The 26,094-nt window shown below is 36.3% G+C and overlaps 1 protein-coding gene across 2 annotated transcripts; it reads right to left on the reverse strand.

Moving 5' to 3' along the window:
- Window positions 1-2,479: 2,479 nt before the first annotated feature.
- Window positions 2,480-25,331, reverse strand: LOC121876070. 2 transcript variants are annotated; one of them, XM_042380976.1, is made up of 7 exons: window positions 25,145-25,331; window positions 23,298-23,494; window positions 17,937-20,658; window positions 15,063-15,287; window positions 13,788-13,901; window positions 10,418-10,600; window positions 2,480-4,786 (listed from the first exon to the last, which is right to left on the reverse strand). In XM_042380976.1, exons 3-7 carry the CDS (start codon window positions 19,655-19,657, stop codon window positions 2,560-2,562), a joined length of 4,470 nt encoding a protein of 1,489 aa, XP_042236910.1. In that variant the 5' UTR covers window positions 19,658-20,658; window positions 23,298-23,494; window positions 25,145-25,331; the 3' UTR covers window positions 2,480-2,559. The 2 variants fall into 2 exon arrangements, with proteins under 2 accessions (XP_042236910.1, XP_042236911.1); XM_042380977.1 differs by lacking the exon at window positions 23,298-23,494.
- Window positions 25,332-26,094: the final 763 nt, after the last annotated feature.

The raw sequence follows: 26,094 nt of genomic DNA on the forward strand, positions 1-26,094 counted from the left end.
TTGTAGCCCTTAAACATTATGTTACATAATATTTTAAAATATGGAGAGAGAAAGGAGAAAGGTGTGGGTGATTATAGAGATGAAGTGGAAAGTAGTGACACCAAGTGCTTCTCAAAAGCTGTCTTTTAACCCGCCACCACGAAGTCACACACTTGTGCATCAGTTAACATAAATATATTTCATACAATAAGACCAACACTTATTATATTATAAAACAAAGCACTAAACCAGCAACACATGACAACAGCAGTCGTCACCCTCACTCAGGATGCATTGCTGTGTTCATTCCCATGTTGGGGGAGTGTGGGTGGAGTTGGAAGGTGCTTGTGTGTGTGTGTGTGTGTGTGTGATGTTGGGGTATGTGGGTGGTGTTGGATGGTGTGTAGGTGGTGGTGGGGTGTGTGGGTGGTGGTTGGGTGTGTGGATGGTGGTAGGGTGTGTGGGTTGTGTTGGGGATGTGTGGGTTGTTTTGGAGGGTGTGTGAGTGATGTCGGGGTGTAGGCGCGGTGTTGGGGCGTCGGGGGGAAGGGGTTAATGAGTGGATGCCTAGTGCACAGTAGCCCCCAGAGCCCACCCAAAAAAATTAGTAAAAGTCAGGACAATTGGCAAGTCAGGACCCCTCTCTTTCCCCCAAAATTGTCGGACTTTCAAGATTCTACCGAGTGTGTGTGCACACACACGCGCGCACACACACACACAAAACCTCACTAGTTGGGAATCGAATCTTGGACTTCTGCGTGTGAATAGGGATCGCTACCACGGGGCCACAAGGACAACAAAAGCAATCATAGGCTTCATTTTATTTCACTTTAAGACTGTTCATTCATCGTATTTTTAAGCAACGTGAACTTCTATGGGAGATTGCCCATGCCAACTATGTGGTCCGTGTGTATATGGACGATTGAGATATATATATGTACTCGTGTTTCCTAGCTGGAGTCAGTAAAATGCTACTATGACCACATACAGTACTGTACTTAGCACAGGCAATCCCGGATAGAGGTTCATGTTGCTTAAATATGTATATATATACGTATATATATAGCTAGACCAAGGGAATAGAAGCAATGAAACGGAGAAATGGATGATGGAGAGGGAGTGAAAATTACTCAAGATTTGTTTTTTAGGGTAGTGATTACTGTACTGGAGTTTCTCCAAGGAAAACCATCATGGTATAACAATTTTGCCTTTAAAGACAATATATACAGTGGAATCTCGATAATTCGCGGGTTAGGAACCAGAAGACAGCGTGAATTATAGTTTAATTGATTTAAATGGAAATAATTAGTCAGGTTCCAGGCCAAAAATACACATAAAATGTTCCAAAACTGCTTTAATAAACACTAAATATCGTACATAATACAGGTACATCAAAAAATACAGCAACAAGATACAGTATTGAAGAAAAAATCACTCTCTGGGTAACACCATTACACCAAGATGGTGCCAGGGCTGGCTGGCTGGCTGGTCAGCTGTTCACCTACAATGTAAACAACTCACCAGGAATTTAATACAACTCAAGAACTCATCTGGGGGTGAGTGTGGGATTTAGTTTTTAAGAAAAATTATTTTACAATATTTTTTTTATTAACCTGGCACCAAATGAACCCAATTACAGGTAGTTCTGCTATAACGCGATAATTGTGTTCTTGTAAAATATCGTGTTATAGAAAATCGCGTAATAGAAATAACAGGGCTTATGGAGAAAATAGGGTTAGGTGCAGATTACTCGAAATCGAAAAAATTTAGTAGTTAGCCTAACACAAAGGATAGCACAGTCTAAATAAATGTTACATTCATATCTAATAATGAAATCATACAGTAAATGTAACACTTTACTTGATGGGGGAGAAGGGTGATTTTGAGGTTGATAAAATCGAGCTTCTCTTCAAGTGTTATATCCTTTCTTTTACGATCATCACCGGGAATTCTATCACCAGAACGCTTCTTGTTGATATTCTTCTTTACTATATTCACAGTTAATATACCACAAAATTGGAGAAATAGTAAGCAAAAATCGCGTTATAGCAAACAAGCGTTCGCGTTATACAAATATCGTTCCTAATTCATAAATCGCGTTAGAGCAAATTCGCGTTATCAAAACGCGTTATAGCAGAACTCACTGTATGGTGAAATTGCATACTGTTGTTATAAAGAGGTCAAGACTTGGGGAATTTCCGTGGAGTTCAGCCAGCCAGCCACCTGCCCTACCTCCCTCGCACAGAATATATTCCCTCTTTTCATTTTTGTCTTATTTATACTTTATTATACTTTTTATTATTTTTAAGTCACATTACAGCACTATGATACTTCCACAACTTTTATGGTTTTCTACGTAAATAAACACTGCAGTAGTCAGGTCTCGGCTGTTAATTCTGAATTCTCGACCGCGAAATTTAAAAAGATGCAGTGCGGGTATTAATAGAGGTACCCGCGAATCTAAGAATGTGAATTTGTATTTTGCGAATTATCGCAATTCCACTGTACTGTACATATTTCCTTTGGATTTTTTTTTTTAAATGTGTAATACTCTCACATTTGATTGTTTAGTTACTTTTTCTAGAATTCCTCATCATCATTTATGGGATTAATTGAGAAAATAAAACTCTTCTGTTTGGAAAGCAGTGGAATGGTAATTCTGATGGGCTTTTTTGGTAATGATGTGGTTGGTTCTTCCACCTGCAGATTTCCTGTATTTTTTACTACATTACTGCTGTCTTTAGATGAACTGGCATCAAACAAATTTGAACTGGATGCTGTTTCATAAAAATTTTTGCCATGTATGTCTACAATGTTTTCAGAAGACTGAGCAAGATCTAAACTCAGTGAGCCAGAAAGTGTAGTAGGAAAAAGATATTCCGGACTTTTATAATCTAATATCATACGATCCTCTGATGAGGTGGGCTTCGAGTCTTTACTGGGTGATGATGGTAATGACAAACAATCTTTAATTAAGCTCTGACTTAATTTTGGACCTGATACTTGATATGAACTTTCAGAATTATAGGTTATGAATTCACTATTACCACAGGCAGAACCTTCTGTTGATGCCTGCCCTGTGGATGATGCAAAATCTTCTGTATTTTCTTTCGACATTGCCATTCTTCTACTTGACGGTGTAACCAAGCTTGAATCTGATGAAGATATATGCTTTGAAGCTGTGAGCTGGATATCATTTACAGGTAACCTTTCTTTAACTGTAACTGATGAAGGTTCTACTTCAGCTACAGAATCTGTGGATGCTGCTGAAGACTTCTTTCCACTAAGACATGGTGATGATGGTAATTGAGATGCTATGTTTTGAGAAGATGCTGCCTCTTGAGAATGTGGAATATTATTTTCATGAAACACTGGAGATTCAGCAACTAGTGAGACATTACTTGAGTATATTGCTTGGGATACACCTGGAGAGAATTTCTGTGGAAAACCGGAGGACAAAGGGTTTTGCTGCTCGGTATGTGATTGGTATACTCGTGAAGATCCTGCACAACTGACAGCTGGGGCAGAAAGTTCAGAATTCTGAGAGAGTGATTTAGAGGCACTTAATATAGGATCATCACCTTTTCTGAGTTCATTCTTTGCATGTACATAAATACTTAGCAGCTTCTCATGTGATACATTTGAGTATCCCTGATTGCCTAGAGATTTTTTTATGATACCAATGGACTCATTCACACCTTTACCAATTATGAGCCTAGTTATGTTGCACATGTCTAGGCCCATAAATGGAGATCTTCTCTCCTTAATTTGAAGTAATATGTGACTGAAACGGTCATGAAGTTCTTGCAAGATGACCTTCTGGACTGCTGTCAGGCTCTCATTTTCTAAAAAAAAATTGAGTTTTTCACCCAACTTCTCAAAAAATATATAGTTTTCCTCCTCCTCAAGGACCTGATTAGAATCCAACTGCTGCTCCTTTAAAATGACAGCTTTTTGATAAAGTGTAACAAGAGGTTCCTCTAAGTCACCAAATCTCTCTTTCATATAATTAAACACTTTCAAAATATCAACAATTTGAACTGCACCGGTTTCTTGCACAATCTGATCCTGTGAACCCACAGACATTAATGACTGGTCCTGAAGCTCACCTGTGCAAAAAGAACTGACTTCCTTAGATCTTTCTCCAGGGTCTTTATTTCTTCTGTATCTCTGGATGTTCAACTCTAAATTCAAATCCCCAACTTCCTCATCATAATTTTCTGCAGGCTTCCAGTATTCTGTCTTCTGTTTATCCTGTTCGTTTGCAGACACATTTTTATGTCTTGAATTATGTGACTTTTTCTTTTTTACACGTCTCTGTGATCTTCTATTCTTATCTGAATCAGTATTGTCATCTGATGATGAGGAAGATGATGAGGATGATGGTGAATCTGCAGAAGACCCTGAGCTGGGTTGACTGTTCTTTTGAGATATAATATTTATACACTTCTTTTTTTTCTCCTCCCAACTTTCCTCAAGTAAAGTGTTCATACGAGGTGGCCAGTACTTCCTCCACTCCCCATAAAAGTCAAAGGTATCTGGATCACCTGTCAATTCAATAATATTCTGTCTCTTTCGGCAAAGGAACACTTTATATTCTTTACTGTAGTCCGGGTGGGCATCTGGCTTCTCAAGGTACAGCGAGCATTCACGTTTATGTACATCGAGGAGGGTCAAAAGAGCACGACGAATGACAGGATCACTTTCCATCTTGCATTGTTGCTTTACTTTATCCAAGGTATTTCTGTATATACCTATAGGATCAAAATCCCTTCTGGTGTGTTTTCTTGTCTCTTTACTGGCATGTCTGTAAAGAGATTCATGGCTTAAAAAAAAAACAATGACAAAGAATCAAAATATTTCACCAGCATGTCTCAATCATTAACTGAACAGATGATCAAAATCGAAGTAATAAATAAGGTGTTACACCAATCACAGGACAGGAGAGCAAAAGAGATATATTAAAGATGGTGTCATACTAATCATAACCAAAACGTGTACAGTACTGTATTATAAATGGTGTTTCCTGTAGGGTGTTAAAGTCACAAGACAAATGATCAAAATATGCAGTAGAAAGGTGTTACACTGATCACAGATGATTAAAAAAAAAAAAATAAATAAATAAAATTATATATATATATATATATATATATATATATATATATATATATATATATATATATATATATATATATATATATATATATATATATATATATATATATATATATATATATATATATATATATATATATATATATATATATATATATATATATATATATATATATATATATATATATATATATATATATATATATATATATATATATATATATATACACAGTGACCCTCGTTTAACGAACTGCCTTCCATAAGGATCTTCAATTGGTTAACTTGAAAGTTCTTACGAACCGACCTCAACATGTTTTCGCTTGCACTGACCGGGCAACCAGCTTTAGTATCAGTCCGCCAATACATTAATCGGTTCTAGGGCTTAAATTCCTTACTATTTTAGTAAATATCAAGAAGTTTATACTATTCAATAATTTTAAAAGTTTAATATTCAATTTTTAGTCATTTTAACAATTATTGAACATAATTGAAGGTAAAGTGACTAGTTTAATGCGCGGCATCCAGCCTCTTAACACAGCAAACAGGAGTTAGTCTCTCTCTGTTTTCACTGGAGGTAACATCTTGCTTGAGACTCTCTTCAACTAAACGCTTTTTTCTGTGTTTCCAAACAAATTATTGGTCATTTTGAAATATATTTTACATATTGACAATATATAATGCAGTGCAGTGTTGATTTAAAGAAAATAATCTTGAATTACACCAGAGCTAAAATTTTATGGGTGAAATAGTGCCATGGGGTGACTTCTCTTCCACCCCAATGCCTTCTCTTCTTCCTTCTCCTCCACCCCCATTCTAAATCCCATCATCATCATCATCATCCAGGAGCCTTCTACATACACACCTCAAAGTAAGTGAACTTTTCTACCATTTTTGTTGAATTTAGGAAATTTTCGGTGAGCTGGAACCAATTACCCAAAAACCCATTGAAACAATGGTTTAGGTTAACGAACTTTTAGGTTAACGAGCGATAGAGCAGTTGAGTTAGATTGGAGGTCACTAACAATATGTATGTATGTAATGTATGTATGTATGTATATATATATATATATATATATATATATATATATATATATATATATATATATATATATATATATATATATATATATATAGATAGATAGATAGATAGATAGATAGATAGATAGATAGATATATACTATATAGATAGATATATATATATACTATATAGATAGATAGATATATACTATATAGATAGATATATATATATACTATATAGATAGATATATATATACTATATAGATAGATATATATATATACTATATAGATAGATATATATATACTATATAGATAGATAGATATATATATATACTATATAGATATATATATATATATATATACTATATATATATATATATGCTATATATATATATATATATATATATATATATATATATATATACTATATATATATATATATATATATATATATATATATATATATATATATATATATATATATATATATATATATATATATATATATATATATATATATATATATATATAAAATCAACGACCTCACCAGCCAGGACTCGAACCCTGGACCTAATGCATGGGACCAGGGAACGCTACCGACCATACCACAAGAGCATTAAAAGCAGTTCTAGACTATGTGATATTTCACACAAAGCCTGTTCATCGAGCTGATGGCGCCATGAACCTCTCATTGGGAACTGCCCATGCTGCTTATGTGGATGTCAGTAGCATTTTACCGAATCCAGCTAGTATGAAACCATACTAAATCTCAACTAAATGGAACAAATAGAGTAAACCGATAAAGAACTTGAGCACTAATTTTTCTTATTGTTGTTTTAAATCTAAATATTATTCCAGCTTACCTTGGGCATTTGAAAAAAAATGTTGTAATCAAGATGCTTCCTTGGAAAAAAAACAATGCAGAAAGTAACACAGTACATATGGAGGATGAAAGCAAATTTTGAGGATAAAATGGAAAACAAGGTAAGAATTAGGTTTGTATAATAAAATTCTATCTCACCTACATTCATTGACACACTTCCCAAGTTTAACTCAAGAATCATCAAGCATAATCATCCCAAATGAAAAAATATAAAGTGACAGAGGTGAAATAATAAATGAATAGCAAGGCATATCCAATGATGGTATATGGAGGTTATATACCTGTACTGTATATACTGTACTGTACTTCAAATGGTATCTTCATTGGTAGAAACCGATTTTATATGTACAGTATTGTAACTCTGTCTATAAAATCACATAACTATTCCCGAGCATATACAATTGTGTTTAAGTAGCGACAAAATTCTTTACGAGTTACTGTATTTCACTGAAACCATCACATAACATTTTACCTATGAAACACTTGTGACATCAGCTTGGCAAACATAGCAAGGGTGGTTGTGAGAAGATTCTCTATATCAATTTACCTTTCCAGCAGTGGAAATACTTAGTCCATACTTAATAAGAAAAAATTGGATCGCCTTTAGAAAATAAGGCATGAAATGAAAACCTGTACAATGTTCATTTACTGTCAGTGTGACTAATGAGGTGGTCAATGAGACAAATAGTATTAAGTCTCTAGGTAATGACATTAATGGCAGTAAATCTCTGTCTTTAAACCACGCTGACACACACTGAGGTCAAGCAAAAGAGGGACAAGGGTAATCAAGAGCTGGACAAAAGCTTTGAAAATGTATGCTGGTTAATATGTTATCTCTGTCCATCAGTAGGTCGGTATTAGTATTCACAAAGTTGGCTGATGCTTTGAAGTTGAAGAGCCAGTCACCAGATGTTTTACGTAGCAAAACACCTAATGTACTAGTTGGAGGAATCACAAATATGAAATTGAAATGTAGATCAATGTTAACTACAAGATAGGCAAACCATCCTGGGGTCTACATTTGTCTGGTGTTGGGTGAGAGTAGAACCTGTGCCTTATGTCATCCAATACATAATTTTTTTTTATCTAGACTAAATAATTTCAATTTTAATGTACAGTCAACCCTTGCTTTACGCGATCCCACTTTACGCGTTTCCACGTTTACGCGGTACCCTGCCGAAACCAGAATGCTCACTTTCCGGGGTGTGTGTACCCTTTTACGCGGAGAGCGGCGCGAGCAGGGTGCGCACAAGGTCGCCCAGTCATCAAAACATTACCGAGTTCTTCACCCGCCACCTACCACAGCCGGCCCAAGTCAGTGATAGTGATAATGATAGTGAGGATATGGACTTATATGGACTTTGAGGGGTTTGACAAAGAGGCCCTGCAAGCCTCTGTGGTGGATAGTGATACAATTGATATAAGTGATACAGGTGAGGGCCAATAATCTGCCCTCTGCCTCGGAACCAACCCCCCATCCCCGTGTGCCCAGCCATCTTTTCTACTAATGTAAGTGTTAAAAAACCTAATATTATTTATATTTCTCTTAATTATTAATTGTGTGTGCATACCATCATAAAATTAAGAAGTTATTTTTACTACAACGAAGGTATTGTGTCTGAAAAAGTGGAGTTTGGGGGTCGGCCCGGTCTCTATTTCAATTAATCCCATATGTTATGTTGTTCACTTTACGTGTTTCTCACTTTACGCGGGCCGCCGTGGGTTGAATTAACCGCGTAAAGTGAGGGTTCACTGTACATTTAAAAATCCAATCAAATTCTTGCATCACCTCTGAATCTGCTTCATAGTAATTGACAGGTGTGAAAGCCCGTGGTGTGGCCTATCTACAATACAGTATAGGTTTGCAATTTTACCCAGCACTGAAATTAGATTTCATTACACAATCTCTAAACCGAGGAAAAACATAAGTTATCGTTGAAATACCTGAAGTTTAATGATAATGCATTTCATTAGATATTAGACTAAATACTGTACTTCCAACTGTTACCTTTATAAGATATTGTACTCCAATATTATGATAAAAAAAAATGACTGGAGGTACTGTGAGCCTCTGAGATACCTGAAGAGTAGCTTACTGCTCTCACAAGAAATTTTTAATCTTCATGTGTCCAGCATTATTATTAATATCCTGACATCTGCCAAGGAACTACAGTATAGCTGAGTTATTTGCTAATAATCAGCAAACATAAAATGTACTCTCACAGCCAAGTTAATAAGCATGGAATAAAAGAGCCTGAAAATTAAAAAATAAATTAAATTACTGTAAAACAAAATTTGTGGATGCAATTTTTTATTTTGTCAATATCTACCAAGTAGTCTAGTTGGGGATTTATATCTGAGCACATCAAAGTGAACTATCAGCAGCTCTGTTATCACTACAACCTAAGAGGTGGGATTAGAAGGAGCCAAAAGAGAAGCATTGACCTGCAACTGAAATTTTGCTTAACTTCCTTTTTCTCACTAAGCCATGGAATTTTCTCTCAACAGCCACTTCAGACCTTTCTTATTCTTCATAAATGTTTTGGATAAAACATCACCTTTCAACCTGATCTGAGTGCACACCTCCCTCATGTAAGGAACTCATGATGATCAAGTACAAAATGAAGTACAGTACAGTAAAATCCCAACAATTTGAAGTATACCTTGGGGCCAAGAGTTTTATTTGGGTGGATTTCTTTAATATGTTGTGATTGACAGCTGAGATGCCTAGTTAACATTACTGGATTACCAAAAACATGGATGTAATTCCACCTATTTTCTCAAAACCAGCTGATCATGTTGGCTCATGTTCTTTTGTTTGTATCTTCTTTTATTGCTGCTTTGCTTCAGAATAAATTAAAAACAGCAGTGCTGCTTAAGCTTTGATGACCTAGAAGTCTGTTATACCAATCCCACATTCTTACAACAGGCTACTACAGTACCTGTTATATACAATACATTTAACTATACGTAAGTATTTCACTTTTCTTGCTAAAAGCCAACATCATGTCTGTTTTAGGTGTAGACACAGCTGGCAATGCTGTGCATCTTTTCAGCGACTTTAAGTGATTATTTCCAAAAATATAGGCAAACTCAGCCACAGTCCAAATATGGTGACCGACACTCCATTTACAAGTGGCATCGGGAGCGAGGTGTCGGACTCCCAACAAATAAATGATATTCACAGCGCTGAAATTTTCTTATATATCCAGATTTAATTTCAGCTAAGCATTTCTTGGCATGCCTTTCAAAAAATCTAGTTTCAGAGTTGAAATTCAAATTTCTAGAATTTTACAACGTGTTCCTGTAAATGAATATTATTTAACAACATTTATCATTGTACTGTACGTACTGTATTTTTTTTTTTTTTTTACTTTACTGGCAATGCAAACACACAACAATTTTACTACTTCCACTACTCACCTATGTCTTTGAGGATGAGACTTATGGCAAGCCTCATGCCTGTTGTAAGAACTTTGTCTTGAACTTCGTTTTCTGTATCGCTCGTCCAAACTGTAACTCACATTGGGACCACGGAAATGTTGTGTGTTACCCCAGGATGTGCTACAGGTTTCAGTTGATTTTTCTCTTTTCAAACTTTGACGTCTGAAATAAATTTATAAAATAGATCTAAGATAAAGCTGAGGATATGATAAGTCTTGCATCAATTTCCTCCTTTCCATGAAGTCTGCATTTCCCTTGACTTACTCCAAACATAAGTCAGAGAACCATGTGAGTATTGGACTAAAATCAATACACCTGTAAATCCTGACTATACTGTATATAATAACATAATCTCAGTAATCAGGACTTTCATGGGACCTTGGCCAACTGTGGACTGTGAATATGGATAAAACTATACTACTAGATAGCTTAGCTTTAATAACACTTCAAGGATCACAAATGTGCACCACTTTATAAAACACTAACCTTCAATCATTATCATAACATACCTATGTAAGAGCAACATCTTGGAATTGGAAGGTACACCAGTCTACTGACTTCACCATCATATGGAGTTAATTAACTAGATTAGTGCTTATCCTGGGTGTATATCCTACCAAAGAACATCCCTACTCACCACGACCGACACTTACCGTATTTACCTGGACATTCATTAGCGTAAACCCTCAATATTTATAGGGGTTACTGGCATGTTTTTTTGTTTTAAATCAGTGACATCGTTAAAACAGCGAAATATATTTCCTTAAGCCAGGCATGGGCAACCTGTGGCCCGAACCATTTCTTTGCGCGGCCCACTGAGTGATTACGAAATTCTATTTAATGTAGCCCACGGTTCAGGTAGATGCAGCCAACTTAGATGCTATGTGGCAGTGAGTCACTTGGGAATGAACCCCTACGCCCCGGTTGACGTTCCGGAACGTTCATCTAGGGTGACCTGGTTGACATTCCAGAACGCGCGCCTTTTCGCGCCATTGTTTGAATGCCCAGCACGGGTTATTACGTTCCAGTATGACTATTTGGTGGTCACGCCACACGCAGGGTAGCATGGGTGGGCTCAGTGCGGTTAGTACGCATTAGCCTGTCGCCATGGAGAGTCGTCGCTCAATCTCTCATGCTAAAAGTAGTGTAGTTGTATTGTAGTGTAGTATTACTGGAAAATAATGCTATGATTATGCTATAAATGTACAGTAAGTCCTCGTTTAACGTTGCCCCCGGTAAAGTTGTTTTGTTTTAACGTCGCTACTCTTTCGATACAAATAATTCGGATAACATCCCGACGACTCAATATAACATCGTTTTTGTATCATCACGAGCTACTTTTTACGTCACATCACCCTCTCTCGTCTTGCCGCACTACGCTCTCTCAGCTTCGCGCGTTACCTCTCACTCATGGAACATCACACAGCATACCCAAGCGATGCCAGTCTTTGTTTGGCTTCCACAGTGATCTTACGTGTTCAAGTGTTTTTGCTCGTAATCCTGTTCTCTAACCATTCAAAATGGCTTCCAAGAGCCCATCAAGTGCTACTGACGCCAGTGTTGTGAAGAAGCAAAGTAAGACCATTAGTCTTGCTACGAAAATGGAGGTTTTAACCCATTTGAAAAAGGGGAACGTGCGGTGGACTTTGCTGGTGAGCTTGGTCTAATCCCCACAACAGTGCGTACCATCTGGACCAACACGGACAAGATTAAGACTAGTCCCCTTGAAGTGGTAGTTCTGAGTGCAACAAAGACAAGTCGTACTCGAAGTTCCGTGATTGAAAAGATGGAAAAGATGCTGGCTATGTGGATGGAGGACCAGAATCAATGCAATGCCACTATGAACCTTATGGTTATCCAGCATAAAGCAAAATCCTTGTTTGATGACTTAAAGGCAGTAGAGGGTAAAGGATCAAAGGAAGAGAACTTTATGGCCAGCCTAGCATGGTTTCAACATTTTAAGCACCGTTATAACTTCCATAATATTAAGATGACTGGTGAAGCTGCTAGTTCAGATATGGTTGCTGCCGAGATATTCCCGCCTGAATTCAAAAACATCATCGAGGTAGGAGACTACTCAGCGAAACAAGTCTTTAATGTGGATGAGACTAGTCTCTTTTGGAAGAGGATGCCAGAAAGAAAATATATCTCCAAGGAAGAGAAAAGAGCACCAGGTTTTAAAGCGGCAAAAGACCGTTTGACGCTGCTGCTTGGCACGAACGCTGCTGGCGACTTCAAGCTGAAGCCTATGCTAATTTCTCGCACTACCAACCCCATGGGCCCTGAAAGGTTACTCCAAGGAACACCTTCCTGTCATTTACAAGGCAAATAAGAAGGCATGGATAACCAGCGCCATATTTAGCCAGTGGTTAACCGTGTACGCTGTCCCTGCAATGAAGGAATACTGTGCCAAGGAAAACCTAGACTTCAAAATTCTTCTTGTCGTTGACAATGCTCCAGCTCATCCTCCCAATATCAATGACTTACATGACAATGTTTGAGTTGTCTTCCTACCTCCCAACACGACAGTACTGATGCAGCCTATGGACCAAGGCGTCATCGCCGCATTCAAGGCATATTATTTACAGCGTACCATGGATCAACTGCTAAAGGCTACTGACGGAGAAAATAAACCTATGATCCGAGATTATTGGCAGGGCTTCAACATTCTTCATGCCTGAATGGTGTATGGCGTAAATTGTGGGCCAAGTGCGTCAACAGTTTTACGGAATTCATGGACTTAGTCCCAGCAGTGAATAGGGATATCCTCAGCTTGACTACACATGCAGGCTTTTATGAGGTGGAATCAGAGGATATTGAGCAAGTCCTGGCATCTTAACTCAATTAATATCTAGGATACTGAACTTCATTTTAACAGATTGAACCTCAACTCTGGAAAATTTAAAGTGATGATACTGGTCCAACACACTGAAGGGTTTGATATATGGCTTAATGGAAATAAACTGGAAATGGTAAATGAGTTTGATGAATAGAGAAATAATAAGAGAATAAATACCTAGAGTACAGAAGTTGGTCTATTATACCCTTTTTCAAAACCAGAGGATTCTGCCTAAAGTGAAAATGCATGTCTAAAAATCCATTTTATGACTTGTTCTGGTATACAGAAAAGAGACAAGGAGTTTAACCACTAGAACTTGTGGCACACTACAAGCAATACATATAATGTACTGTACTGTATATGATAGTCACATGTTATAATGTGTGCCTGCAAATAAATGGTGCCTGCCAACATGAATCATTGCACTACTTTAAGTGGTTTTAAGGCTGTGAAAAAAATATGTAAAAAAAAATATTAATTCTAACATTTCCACCAGGGTACTCTACTTACCTACTTCTTTGAGGATGAGACCTTTCATCTGAGCTGTAACTCACATTGGGATTGTATGAATGATCATGGATACGTGTGTCACCCCGGGATTCTTCCCTGCTCAACCTTTCACGTCTGAAGTAAATTAATGAAAACATAATCAAACATACAACTGAAAATACAATCAATTACAGTACAGTACATGTAATCACTTTCTCCACCAGTCCTACATTAACTCTCCCAAATTAATTTCCATTTATTTTAAAAACTGTTATTGAAATACCTTAAGTCCTATAAATAAAATAATTTAAGATATTTATAATTATGACCAATCACAAGTCAATAGCCTTTAAATTTATCTTTATTAACATGTACTGTACTGTATTTCTTACTGATAATCCCCAGAGTTTCTCATATTTAGCTGCTATTCATGAACCATTTTCCATATTAGCAAATGTTTGCAGCAACAAGTCCAATTGAATGGGTTAAATCTTCCAGTTAATGTCTGCCTTTACGTCATTGATGATGTGACACTATTTTGGAAAAAATCAGAAGACTACCAACGAGTGAATCAACTGTATAAGTTGTTGAACTTTGTGTGCTAATGTATGTCATTTGTTATTTGCTGTACTTTCAAAGTAGGATGAAATAATTACATAAATATAGGGCAATAAAGGAAATACTCTCTTTATAGTTTGACTGCAGTATAATACCGAACATGTACTTATTGTACTTTACATCCAAAAATGTCAAGTTTACATAGAAATTAAAACCTCAAACAGCAGGAGTAATAGGCTGTTGCCATGTCATACAGCACATTGTGCATACGACATCAATTGTTTCAAATTGTTTTTCTTTTTCCTATTGTTTGCTTGCTATATTTCTTTTACAAATATGAGATGATTTAAGTATGAACTGTCTAGTTATCATAAAGAAAATATGCTGTCAGGTGTGCCATGATATACAGTATGCTCCTGGAACTGGCCAGAGACATCATCACCAGCCAGAAACATCAAGTAGTACCTAAGTGATAACTGTACATTCTGTAGTTTGACTACAATACTGTACTTACATTACATCCAAAATCACAATTGCTTTTGAATCACTCTTTTTTTTCCATTTAGAGTGCCTGTACACTACTTTAAGGCTCAAGTATAAATGACTATCACTAGGGGTTTTGGAACCTACCAATGTAAACATGTCAGTCCCATATTCATCCTTGTACTTGTTTATTTCCTCTACTGGCTGTACAAAAAGGTATAAAAAAAAAAGAAATCCAACATTTCCACTATTTACCTATGTCTTTGAGGACGAGACTCAGGATTAGTAGATTTGTGTCTCTCACTTTGGTCCACCTCAGAATTTGCCACATCTTGATTGTACGAACTACGTCTCGAATTTCGTTCTCTGCACCGTTCATCTGAGCTATAACTCACATTGGGACTATATGACTCATCACAGAAATGTTTTGTGTCACCCCAGGATGTGCTACTGGCCTTTTCCCTGCTCAATCTTTCATGCCTGAAAAAATAAATAAATTTATTGATTAAATAAACAACTGAAGATAAGAGCATGTATTTACAGTATGGATACTTCTTGTTATTTCAACTCTTACCAGCTACTCTCTTCACCAGAGTATTGTATCTATATTCCTTGTTATGTTCCCCTTATCCTTGAGGTTTCTGTCCCTTCTGAGTTATCCCTTACATGAGTTTAAGAGAAGTTAAAATAATTAATAAAAAAAAAATACTGACAAAGGAAACATTAATCCATTAATCCTGTTTCCATTAGAGCCAGGTGGCTCTCATAATACTATACAGGCTGTTAAAAGAGGAAGTAAGGTGTCCAGTACCCTACTTTCCAATGTCCATTAATGAAAACCAAGGTAATTTATGAACCACATATATATACTGTAGGTGTAACAGTCACCCCTCCCTCCTTTTTCCTGTGGCGACTTGATGTGACAACTGCCTAATCCACTAACACAGGGAAGAAGGAAATGAATCCAAGCCCCCTGGCTACAGATTCCATTAAATTACAAGATTTCAGGATCAATCCTCATTACCAGTCATACTCGAAGGAAAAGTGGCTCTCATAATCAAATGCTAGCTAGATAAAAATGGAAAAGTTTCCAGGATTATGCAGATATGCACCCTAAAGACTTGACCTCTGTCTCATGTTTTTAGAAGAAAGGAGCAAAAAAAATAATGAAAATACAATATACTATGCAGTACTGTACTGTACTGAATGTGGATGCTCTGAACTTTAGTACAGCATACTAATAATTTTTTGTTTGGTTCATAATCTTTTTTTCCCAAATAAGACTAAATCATCCATGGCACACTTTTTAGATCTCAACCACATTTCTCTACATCTTTAAGTAGGATTAAGTCTTATATGAAAGAGGAATGACTGGAATGATCCTTTGCTTGGCACTCATACAATATCACTTGGACTATTCCTGTTCATCATGGTACTCTCCTTTTAACACAAAAGCTAAAATCCAAATTACAAGTTGTTCAAAACAATGTAGTGAGGTTCATTATTGGCATGAATGCAAGAGATCACATTGGTCACAATGTCTTACAATCATGAACATGTTAAGTGTGGAGGATAGAGTGAAGCAACTGAGGCTGAATCACGCTTACAGGATTTTCAATGGAGTGTGCCCAGAGTATCTAACAACAAACTTAGCAAGGATTAGGGATATGAACTAGCAGGGCACTATAGGACGTGAACATAATTTTATGGGACTGCTATAACAGACTGGTACAAATTACAAGACCAAAACCAATTATGGTATTAAACAATTCAGTTAAAACAAAGACATACATAACAGAAGCTACAAAAACAAAAGAGAGTGAGTTTCTATACAGTAAACCCTTGTTATTTGAGGGGGGGGTTAGGTTCCATGGAATGACACGAGTAGCAACTTATGCTACCTTATTGCACTATTGTACGCCTGTACCAAACAACCGACCAGCTGCAGCAGCACTCATCCCATCTTTTAACTTCTCTAATAATTCACTTTGTCAGGGTTATCACTGACTTCGGCTTTTTACATTTCACTCCACTCGCATCCCAAGCACTGACACTAGGCAGTCTTTTAGGGGCCATTTCACACAGAAACACTAAAGTTTTGAGAGTACAACATGAGACGCTGCATCACAGGCAATGGTTGAGCATGAACAGAGGGAGAGGAGACGCTGAGAGTGCATGGGGTGACTCGTTGTGCTACGGTTAAAGGCTCACAAGCTAGCCACCATCTGTTTACCGCGAATCGTCGAAATCGCGAATCGTAAACCCACGAATGGCAAGGGTCTACTGTATTATTAATTTCAGAATGTTGTACAGTACTGTACAGTACTGAAGTTATGATCTGCCATCCTCAGATAATCTAAGCACAATGTAAAGTATGTTGAATTTTACCAAAACCTTTCACTAATATCCCTGTAGACATACTACTGGTATTACTGATTGGAGACCAAGCATAAGCCTAAGCAAAGGACCCTCCTGGAAATAAGTACCTGACAGCTTTGTCAACTATCCATGGTTAAGTTGCCTTATTGTTAACCATTTTTGTTTATCTACACTGTCTCGGCATACAGGAAACTGTACAGTACAGTATACTCTCATGGACTACGTGCATCGCATACCTACATTGTCTATATTCATGCTAAACTGTATAACTGTATAGTTTATAAGCATGCTTATTCAACTGTAAACCTGTACGAAAATTTTACCGAATAATTATTATTATTAGTACTGTATTATTATGATGCCCATATTAACATTTTAGACACTACTGTAGTTACACTTAAAGTGTCCTAACTAATCTGACTTGGAAGTTTAATTTCCATTTAATGAACCCTCTCAGGAGGAATCTTCCACTTCTTCCCAATTCCAGAAACCTGACCAATTAAAAATATAAATTATATAAATTATGGATTTATCCTTTTACTCCAAGAACAATCTTGGTAAACAGTGACAAATGGAATTTCACATTAGTTGTGTTTATCCTTAGAAGCAATTGACATCCTCTGAATTGTTATGAATAAATGGAATTTGTGATTATTTAAACTTGCTGAATGTCCACATTAATTGCAAATGCATGAGAAATTAAAAGTTCTACAACACTCAATCATATAAAAAGAGCAAAAAGATGCTTACCTCTTTTTGGGACTTCTGTATCTTGTAAACTCATTTTCTGTCGAGTCAGAATCAGAATTGAATGATGACTGGTGGTTACTCCACTTTCTTTTCCACCTGTATTGTGATCTTCCATCTCTATCTGAATCCTGGGAGCACCTATCATCTTGGCTCATAAGAGAGTTTATCTCATGACTGCTACTCGGTTTTTTATTTAAAGATGTCTTCAAGAATGAAACACAAGCCTCTGCAAACTTCTTTGCCACCTCTGGATTTACAGCATTTCTGCTGAGTACAGCACAAAGGTCTGTTGGCCTACCTTCATTTTCTTCATCATTATTTCTTTCACTCTCTCCATGGTAACTAGAGTCTTCCTCTTCAGTCATGGAATAAATTTCTTCCGGGTAAAATTCCCTATAATCTCCAGAATATTTCTCTGTCTCATCATAATCACCGGAAAACTTACTCCTTGAAGTGTATTTCCTCGTGTCGTTGTAAGAGCTTTTATTATCTTTCTGAGTGTAATTTCTTCTCTTTACAGAGTTTTTGGAATGGTCTTTCTCTCCCTTATGCACATCTTTTAAAGACTGTAACTTGTGTCTTTTTGCAGAAGAACTGTGTTTACTTTTATGCATTACTTTGTGCTTACCTTTCCCTGCTGGGTCATGTTCCTCATCATCTTTTCTCGTGAAACCTTTCTCATCATTCTGCTGCTTCTGAAAATTATTGATTCTTTGTCTTTCCTTCTGTATTTTGCAATCAAAGTCATTAGAATGTTCCTCAACTCTTTCCATATCCAAGGATGTGGCTTTACTTTTAACTTTATGCATTTCAGAAGTATCGGCATGTTCTATGTCTGACAAGTTTTTATCACTTACCTTCACTTTATCTGAAGACTTCATAAAACATCCTTCAGGGTCAGAGGCTTTGTTACTTGAAGTGTTGATCTTTTCAACACCACTTTGTACGCTGTTACACTGATCAACATCTGTAGATCTTTCAGACACTACACTACTTCCTCCTGCCTTGCATTCACCAATATTTTGTGCTTCATTAATGTCTTTTTCTAATTGGGGCATATTGTTCCTCTTTATTTTAACTTTTGATACTACATCACTACTTTCCAGTTGTTCATCTGGAGTTTCTGCTATTTCACAAATATTATTTGTTGCTTCACTAACATCTGTTGTTAATTCATTACTATTACTGTTTGTCATAGTAGAAATATTATCTATTCCAGCAGGATATTTCACATCACTAGAACTCTCTACAGCAACAGGGTTTGGTGATACATGACTTCTATTTGTTTTACCAGCACAAGTGCTGTTCATCATTTCAGTGACACTCTTACTTAATTCATTAACATTTTCAATTACAGTATCACAACATTTTGTATTTGCAACACCACTTTCAGTTATTTCACCACTAGTCCCAGTAATCTCATCAGTGGTATTTCTTTCACCATTTGCATTTTTTGTTTCACAATAATTTTTTGGGTCAACATCAAAACCACTTCCTTCTTCAACTTGAACCAAAACACTACCATCACTACTTTGAGGACCACTGACCTTCTCTCCACCTACTGTACTTAATTCTTTGACATTATCTTGACATGTGATGGCAAGGTTCTTTGGATTATCCTGGGCAACATTTTCATCATGACTTGCAATCAGTCTATCAACAGTCTTTCCATCTCTTGTCTGGTGTAAATCTAATCCTTCACTGTTCTCATGTGACTCCATTTTTCTTATACCCTGTACAGTACTGTATATTCAATGCTTCTATGCAGTATATACACTTTCAATTCACTAACTTCTTTTGATGGTTCAGTAAATAGCTCTTTTTCTTGTTTAAATTTGCTTCAAGCTTTCCAAATATTAAAAGAAAGCTCTTTCACTAACCAGGGCAGTCTAATTGTAGTAATATAATCACCACCATCAATCTAGAAATATCCAGTGATCACTTTCTTTTTATCCACAAACACTTCTTTCTTTAGTTAGTTAACACAACGGTACTGTACAGAGAGTGTTGAATCTCTATCTCAAAATGTGATTGAGCGAATTATTAAAGTTCCAACACATGTGCAAGATTGACTTAACGGTACTGTACATATGTAGATACAATTCTTCTCATATGGACAATGCAACCGCAATCTAATCTGTCCAGAGACAATTCACTCACTGTTATCTAGTTATATTCATTCATGATACAGCCAACACACTACAGTATATTTTTTCTTCTTTAAATAACTATTAACAAGCACTGTACTTTGTAGGGGCCAATTTTCTGTACTGTACTTCCCCACACAAGTTCTTAGTAAATGAGATTGGAATTCTTCTTAATAATGATCCATATGCAGTACAGTACTGTAATATTTTTCAACAATGGCAACCCAAATTACAGTATAGTACTGTACAAGGTATCTAATTTCAGCTGACTGTCTCATCTACTCAGGCAAACATATTTCTCCACTCACTTCTGTTAATATTTTGCCCCATAAGAGGCTTTATTTCTCCACAATTGAAACACTTTCCCATAATCTCACCAGCTCCTTTAACATTAACACTGTCTTAACTTAGTAAGAAGTATATGTTCATTTCAAGAAATTATCTAAACTTTTGTAACACTTATGTCTTCTCCATGACTGTCAAAATCAGAACGTATCATCAGTGACACATATCACGTGCTTGAAGTCACACCATGTACAACATTTGAATGCTCTGCTGTCAGGAAACGACTCAAGCTGTAAAAAATGTGAAACAAAAAAGTAAGTCTTAGTCAGGGCTGGATTAGCCATTAAGCAAAATAAGCACGTGCTTAGGGCATCAAGGGAAGGGGGGCACCACAGAAATTTTCCATAGCCGGATTTACCATGGACCATATGGTGCAAAACTGCAAATGGTGCAGCTGAACCAGGGTTCACGAAAAGAGGCCCACACATTAAATGAAAAAAAAAAAAAAAAAAAAAAAAATTATATATATATATATATATATATATATATATATATATATATATATATATATATATATATATATATATATATATATATATATATATAATAATAATAAATAGTAATTATAGAAGATAATGATATACATTAATCTTGGGGATACAGCACAACAAAATCAGGTGTTGCAGTACTTACATGAAGTTTGTAAGCTAAACCTTTCAAAATGTAGGGGTCAATCTTATGACAACGCTGCAAACATGTCTGGGCGTTATAAGGGGATGCAGCAAAAAATTCTAGAAACAAACAAGTTTGCTATATATGTGCCCTGTGCGGCTCATTCACTAAATCTGGTAGGCCGACGTGCTGTTGACTGCTGTCAAGGGGCTGTTAATTTCTTCTCTACAGTGCAGTTGCTCTATACTTTTTTTCAGCCTCAACCAGCCGGTGGAAAATTCTTAAAGGTTGTATTGGAAATGAAAGCATCTTAAAATCCCTCTCTGATACCAGATGGGAGGCGCATGCTATGGCAACAGCAGCAATTTTGAAATCTTTCCTTAAAATTTTAGAAGCGTTAGAATGTATAGCCGAAGACCAGTCACAAAAGGGAGACACTAGAAGAGAAGCAAATAATATTGCAAATAAGATGCAAGAGCTAGAATTCGTTTTTATGTTGAATTTTTGGAATGAGATTTTGCAAAATTTTCATAGAGTAAGCCAAGTTCTACAAAATGAGGATGTGAACTTAAAAACATGTGCAGATCTGTATGGATCATTAACTGATCAACTGTGCACTTCACGAGATAAATTTGAAAGATATGAAGCAGCTACAAGGGATATGCTACCAGATGTTGATCACAAGGCAGCTCAAACTCGCAAACGTATCAGAAAGAAGGTACCCAATGACGGAGATGCACCAGAAGTATATCTGAATGCCAGAGATAAATTTCGTATCACCACCTTTTACACAATTATTGACAAACTTGAAACTGAGATGAGAAGAAGAGGAGAGATATATAAAGAAATAGCAGAGGTTTTCTTTTCTAAGTGATGTGCCACATAATGCCACTTCATCATCTACTGAAATTGAAAGGTATTCTCAGTGCTGTCAAAAGCTGATTGATGCTTACCCAGAGGATTTCAACACTAATTTCTCAGCTGAGCTTCAGCAGTTTCACTTATATGTGCACCATAAGTTCAGTGCAACACAAAATGTAAAAACAAGATTCAGTCATGCTGAACTTTATAAAATGATTGTAGAAGACAATATTGAGTGTGCCTTTCCAAATGTTGATATTGGCTTTTGTATATTTTTAACATTAATGGTCACAAATTGCTCAGCTGAGCATTCATTTTCTAAGTTGAAGTACTGTATATTAAAAATCCCATCAGAACAACTATGCAACAAGGCAGGCTGGCTGCCTTATCTCTACTAAGTATAGAAGCAGATGTGTTACATAAGACTAGTTTTGAGGATCTGATCAAAGACTTTGCAATTAAAAAAAGTAGGAGAAAACTTTTCAACTACAGTATAAATAAAATGGACGTATACAAAAATAAACATTATTTTCCATCTTACTGTAAATTTTGTTTAATTTCGAAAAATAACATTTCATTTTATGGTTTATTATTGTTTATATTTTGAATTACATATATTAGGCACCAAAATCTTTTAAGTGGCCTCTAAGGGTCTTAATCTGGCCCTGGTCTTAGTTATGAAAATTTAATATAATAATAATTTCAACTTGTTATTATATATATATATATATATATATATATATATATATATATATATATATATATATATATATATATATATATATATATATATATATATATATATATATATATATATATATATATATATATATTCAACTTAACCTAACCCAACCTAAACCAGCACATGCATCATGCAGAATAATAACCAACAAACGAGCACACATGAGCTCTCTTGGAGTGGTAACTTAAAATCCTAAAATTTGCAGGATGACCAAAACAATAATACCAAAAAGAACCCAAGTGATAATAGTAAAAAATCCGTAAAAACCCATTGATATAAAAACGATTATTAACTGCAGCTCCTTCCAAAACAAAAAACAAAAATATTCAACTAATATTATAAGCAAAATACATTCCTTTTACATACAAGGTATTTGTCAGATTTTTGAGTTATGACAAATTTTACCTTACACGGAAAATTTCCTAGTAATTGGTGTTAAGGCCAGAACACTCAAGTATTACTGACCTACCTAACCTAATTAAACTAACTTTTAGGTTAGTTTAAAATATTCTTTAAATTAAAAATCCTCCACTTTTTGAGGTAAGAATTGAGGCATCCTAAGTTGCCTTCAGACCATCCGGGCAAAACCCGTTTTTTGTTGGAAAGCATTATTTTCGACCTAGCTCTATACGACAGTAGTTGATAAGATCTTACTACACTGTAAATAAGGTTGAAAGCAGCAAATTATGGGCTTGATTTTCGCGTCATAAGGTGCTCTCATCCCGTCAGTGAGTGAGAAGAGCGGACGGCCAATCACAGCGGCCAGCCTACAGCCTCCTTCCCGTCTCGGCCAATGACAGTGAGCGTCTGCTATCTACATCACGGCCCCTCCAGCGGGCGGGATTTACAGTCTGATATCGATTAAAGGAAAAAAAGCTGTAAGTGGGTGGGAGTTTTGTTGCTTTGTCAACACTGCAACAACTCAGTACATTACTTCATGATGCACTACCTACTATATGCAAGTACAGTCCTTTAGCTTCAAAATGCATCAAAAATGAATGCTGTATCTCAAAAAACAACAAAGTTATGCATGACTGAATATGGAAAAACTTTAAACGAGATTTTCTTGGTTTAAAATTTTGGCACGAATATCCCAGACAATGCAGGGCACCTCAATTTATCTTATAACAAAAATGTTCGAAGATTGCTGGTTCTTAAGTTGGACCCCTGCTCCTGAGTATTACCCACGTTAATGAAATTTTTTCAACCTATTCACTACGGGGACGCCACTTTTAATAACATAGTAAACGATTATAAAAGCGCTGCATTTTCAATGCATTTTATAGTGAACACTTTTGTAGTTTGTGCATTTTTTTTTTTTTTTTAACCCAGCCCAGCCCAGCCCAGCCCAGCCCAACCCAACCTTAACCTATCCTTAACATAAAATTGCCACATTTCTGCCAAGAAGACAAATTAGTTAGCAACCTAGATGCCTAAATATCTACCAAATGAAGTATTTGCACAAGAAATTATTGTCATATCAGTACTCATTGATGAAAATAAACACCAATATAATATAAACCGTTCAATGGGGGAGCCCATACACAAGGGGTTAAGAAAAATAAATAAACCCTGCCTGAAAATACACCTTTATGGAAATCATAACTAGTAACTTTAAGAGTGACTCTTCCTACACTTTTACCTGGAGCTAATCTAGCTGATGCAGATTTGGGTTATATTTTTTTTGCTAGTTTTCTTGCTGTTTTAGATGATTGACATTTATCTTTGGGGCAAATCACTTTTTTTTAGGTTAGATTGGTTGGTTCCTTTGGTATGAGAATAGGTTATTTTTGGTGTATTACTCAAATCTGGCCTCCATTTTTGTGCAAATTAGCAGCTTCTGTTAAAATTAAAATGTTTATTTTGAGCAAAAAAATTTTATTTGCACAAAAAGTGAAGGTCAGATTTGAGTAATACACCAAAAATAACCTATTTTCATACCCTAGGAACCAACCAATCTAACCTAACCTATTCTCATCCCAAAGGAACCAACCAACCAAACCTAACCTAACTAGAAAAAAAAAAAAATAATAATAATAATAATAATAAAGAAAAAAACAAGTGATTTGCCCCAAAGATAAATGTCAATCATCTAAAACAGCAAGAAAACTACCAAAAAAAAATATTTTTTATGTGAAAAAAGGTGATGGGAGGATAACGAAAAATAACCCAAATTTGTTTATATTTACGTTCAAATTTTACTCAAATAAAGTATTTAGGACATTAAAAATTCCCACCAAGTCGTACAAGATAATGTTTGTAAACTGTAACATCATCTGACTCTTAACACAGGACTTATTATGACTTTGGAGGTAAAAACTCGTACATAAACAAAAATTCACCAAGGAAAACTCACACAGAATATGTAATAAAAACCAATAAATGGGAAACGTAGTATATCCAAGACGATATAATTCAGCAAAATGTAAATATTAGATAAAACTTTCCTCACTACACACCAATACGTCCCCCAGTTATCAATGTAGCCTCCCACTACTTACTGTACTTCCTATTAAACCTCCCAGGTCATGTTAACATCATTCATGAACTGAGGCAGCAATAATCCAGTTAATATTAACAATTAATATTTAGATGAACTTGCTGTCAATACAGTTTAGTAATTTCTCGCTGGTCTAGTTACTGTAGCAGTAATGGTTCTGAAGATTACGGAGCGGTGTAGAAAGACTGGCCAGCCATAACCCGTATGGCTGATAGCTTGTCCTCACACAAAACAGATGGCGCCAGGGCGGGTATGTCATACACTGTACTGTATAGTACTCTTATTTGATCTACCAGCCTACCTCTTATTTGATCTACCAGCCTACCTCTTATTTTAATCATTTTATTTATCTAATTGACTAATGGCCACTTACTAGAGGTGGCCATGCCGAGGGAAGAAGGCCAGTGGTCTGTGTAGGCAGGGGTGATTCTACGGGGGGGCCATGGCCCTCCCAGATTTTGGGCTGGCCCCGGGGGTGCCCCCCCCCCACTTTTTATTCTCAAAATTGTAATTCCAAAAACGTTCCCAAAACCAGGAAGTGAGTCAAGTAACTCAGGCAATGGGCGCGCCGCACACCAGTTGCAGGCATGGGTGAGGTGAGGTGAAATCACTGAGGTGAGGTGAGGTGAGGCCCGGAGGGCAGGAACTGGGAGGGTGCAGATATGCGGGGTGGGGTCACATCACGGTGTATATAAACAAACTGCCTTGTCGGTGATGAACATTATCACTCTGTATTTCCGCTAAGTGAGGTATGTTTAGAGAGAACATGTGAGTAATTTTTTAACTATAGGAGTAATATTACAATCAGTCAATCTCAATCATTCAGTTCAAGTGGCTGTAGTTGGTGTAATAATGCCAAAAACTGCATCTTGCAAGATGTACACAGGTTTGGTTTTGCCCCCCAACATTTACCTTGGCCCCAAAGTGCCCCCCCCACTTTCCGAAGGCTAG

Source organism: Homarus americanus, unplaced genomic scaffold, assembly GCF_018991925.1.
Source record: "Homarus americanus isolate GMGI-L3 unplaced genomic scaffold, GMGI_Hamer_2.0 scaffold34921, whole genome shotgun sequence".
NCBI classification, from domain to species: Eukaryota; Metazoa; Arthropoda; class Malacostraca; order Decapoda; family Nephropidae; genus Homarus; species Homarus americanus.

Excerpts from the sequence above, each read along its gene's own strand:
- LOC121876070 (XM_042380977.1), bottom strand. The coding sequence starts at position 19,657 with ATGGAGTCACATGAGAACAGTGAAGGATTAGATTTACACCAGACAAGA. Across the intron at positions 15,288-17,936 it reads TACAGAAGTCCCAAAAAGAG|GCATGAAAGATTGAGCAGGG; the intron begins GTAAGCATCTTT and ends TTATTTTTTCAG. Across the intron at positions 4,787-10,417 it reads TCTCATCCTCAAAGACATAG|ACATGCCAGTAAAGAGACAA; the intron begins GTGAGTAGTGGA and ends ATCTCTTTACAG.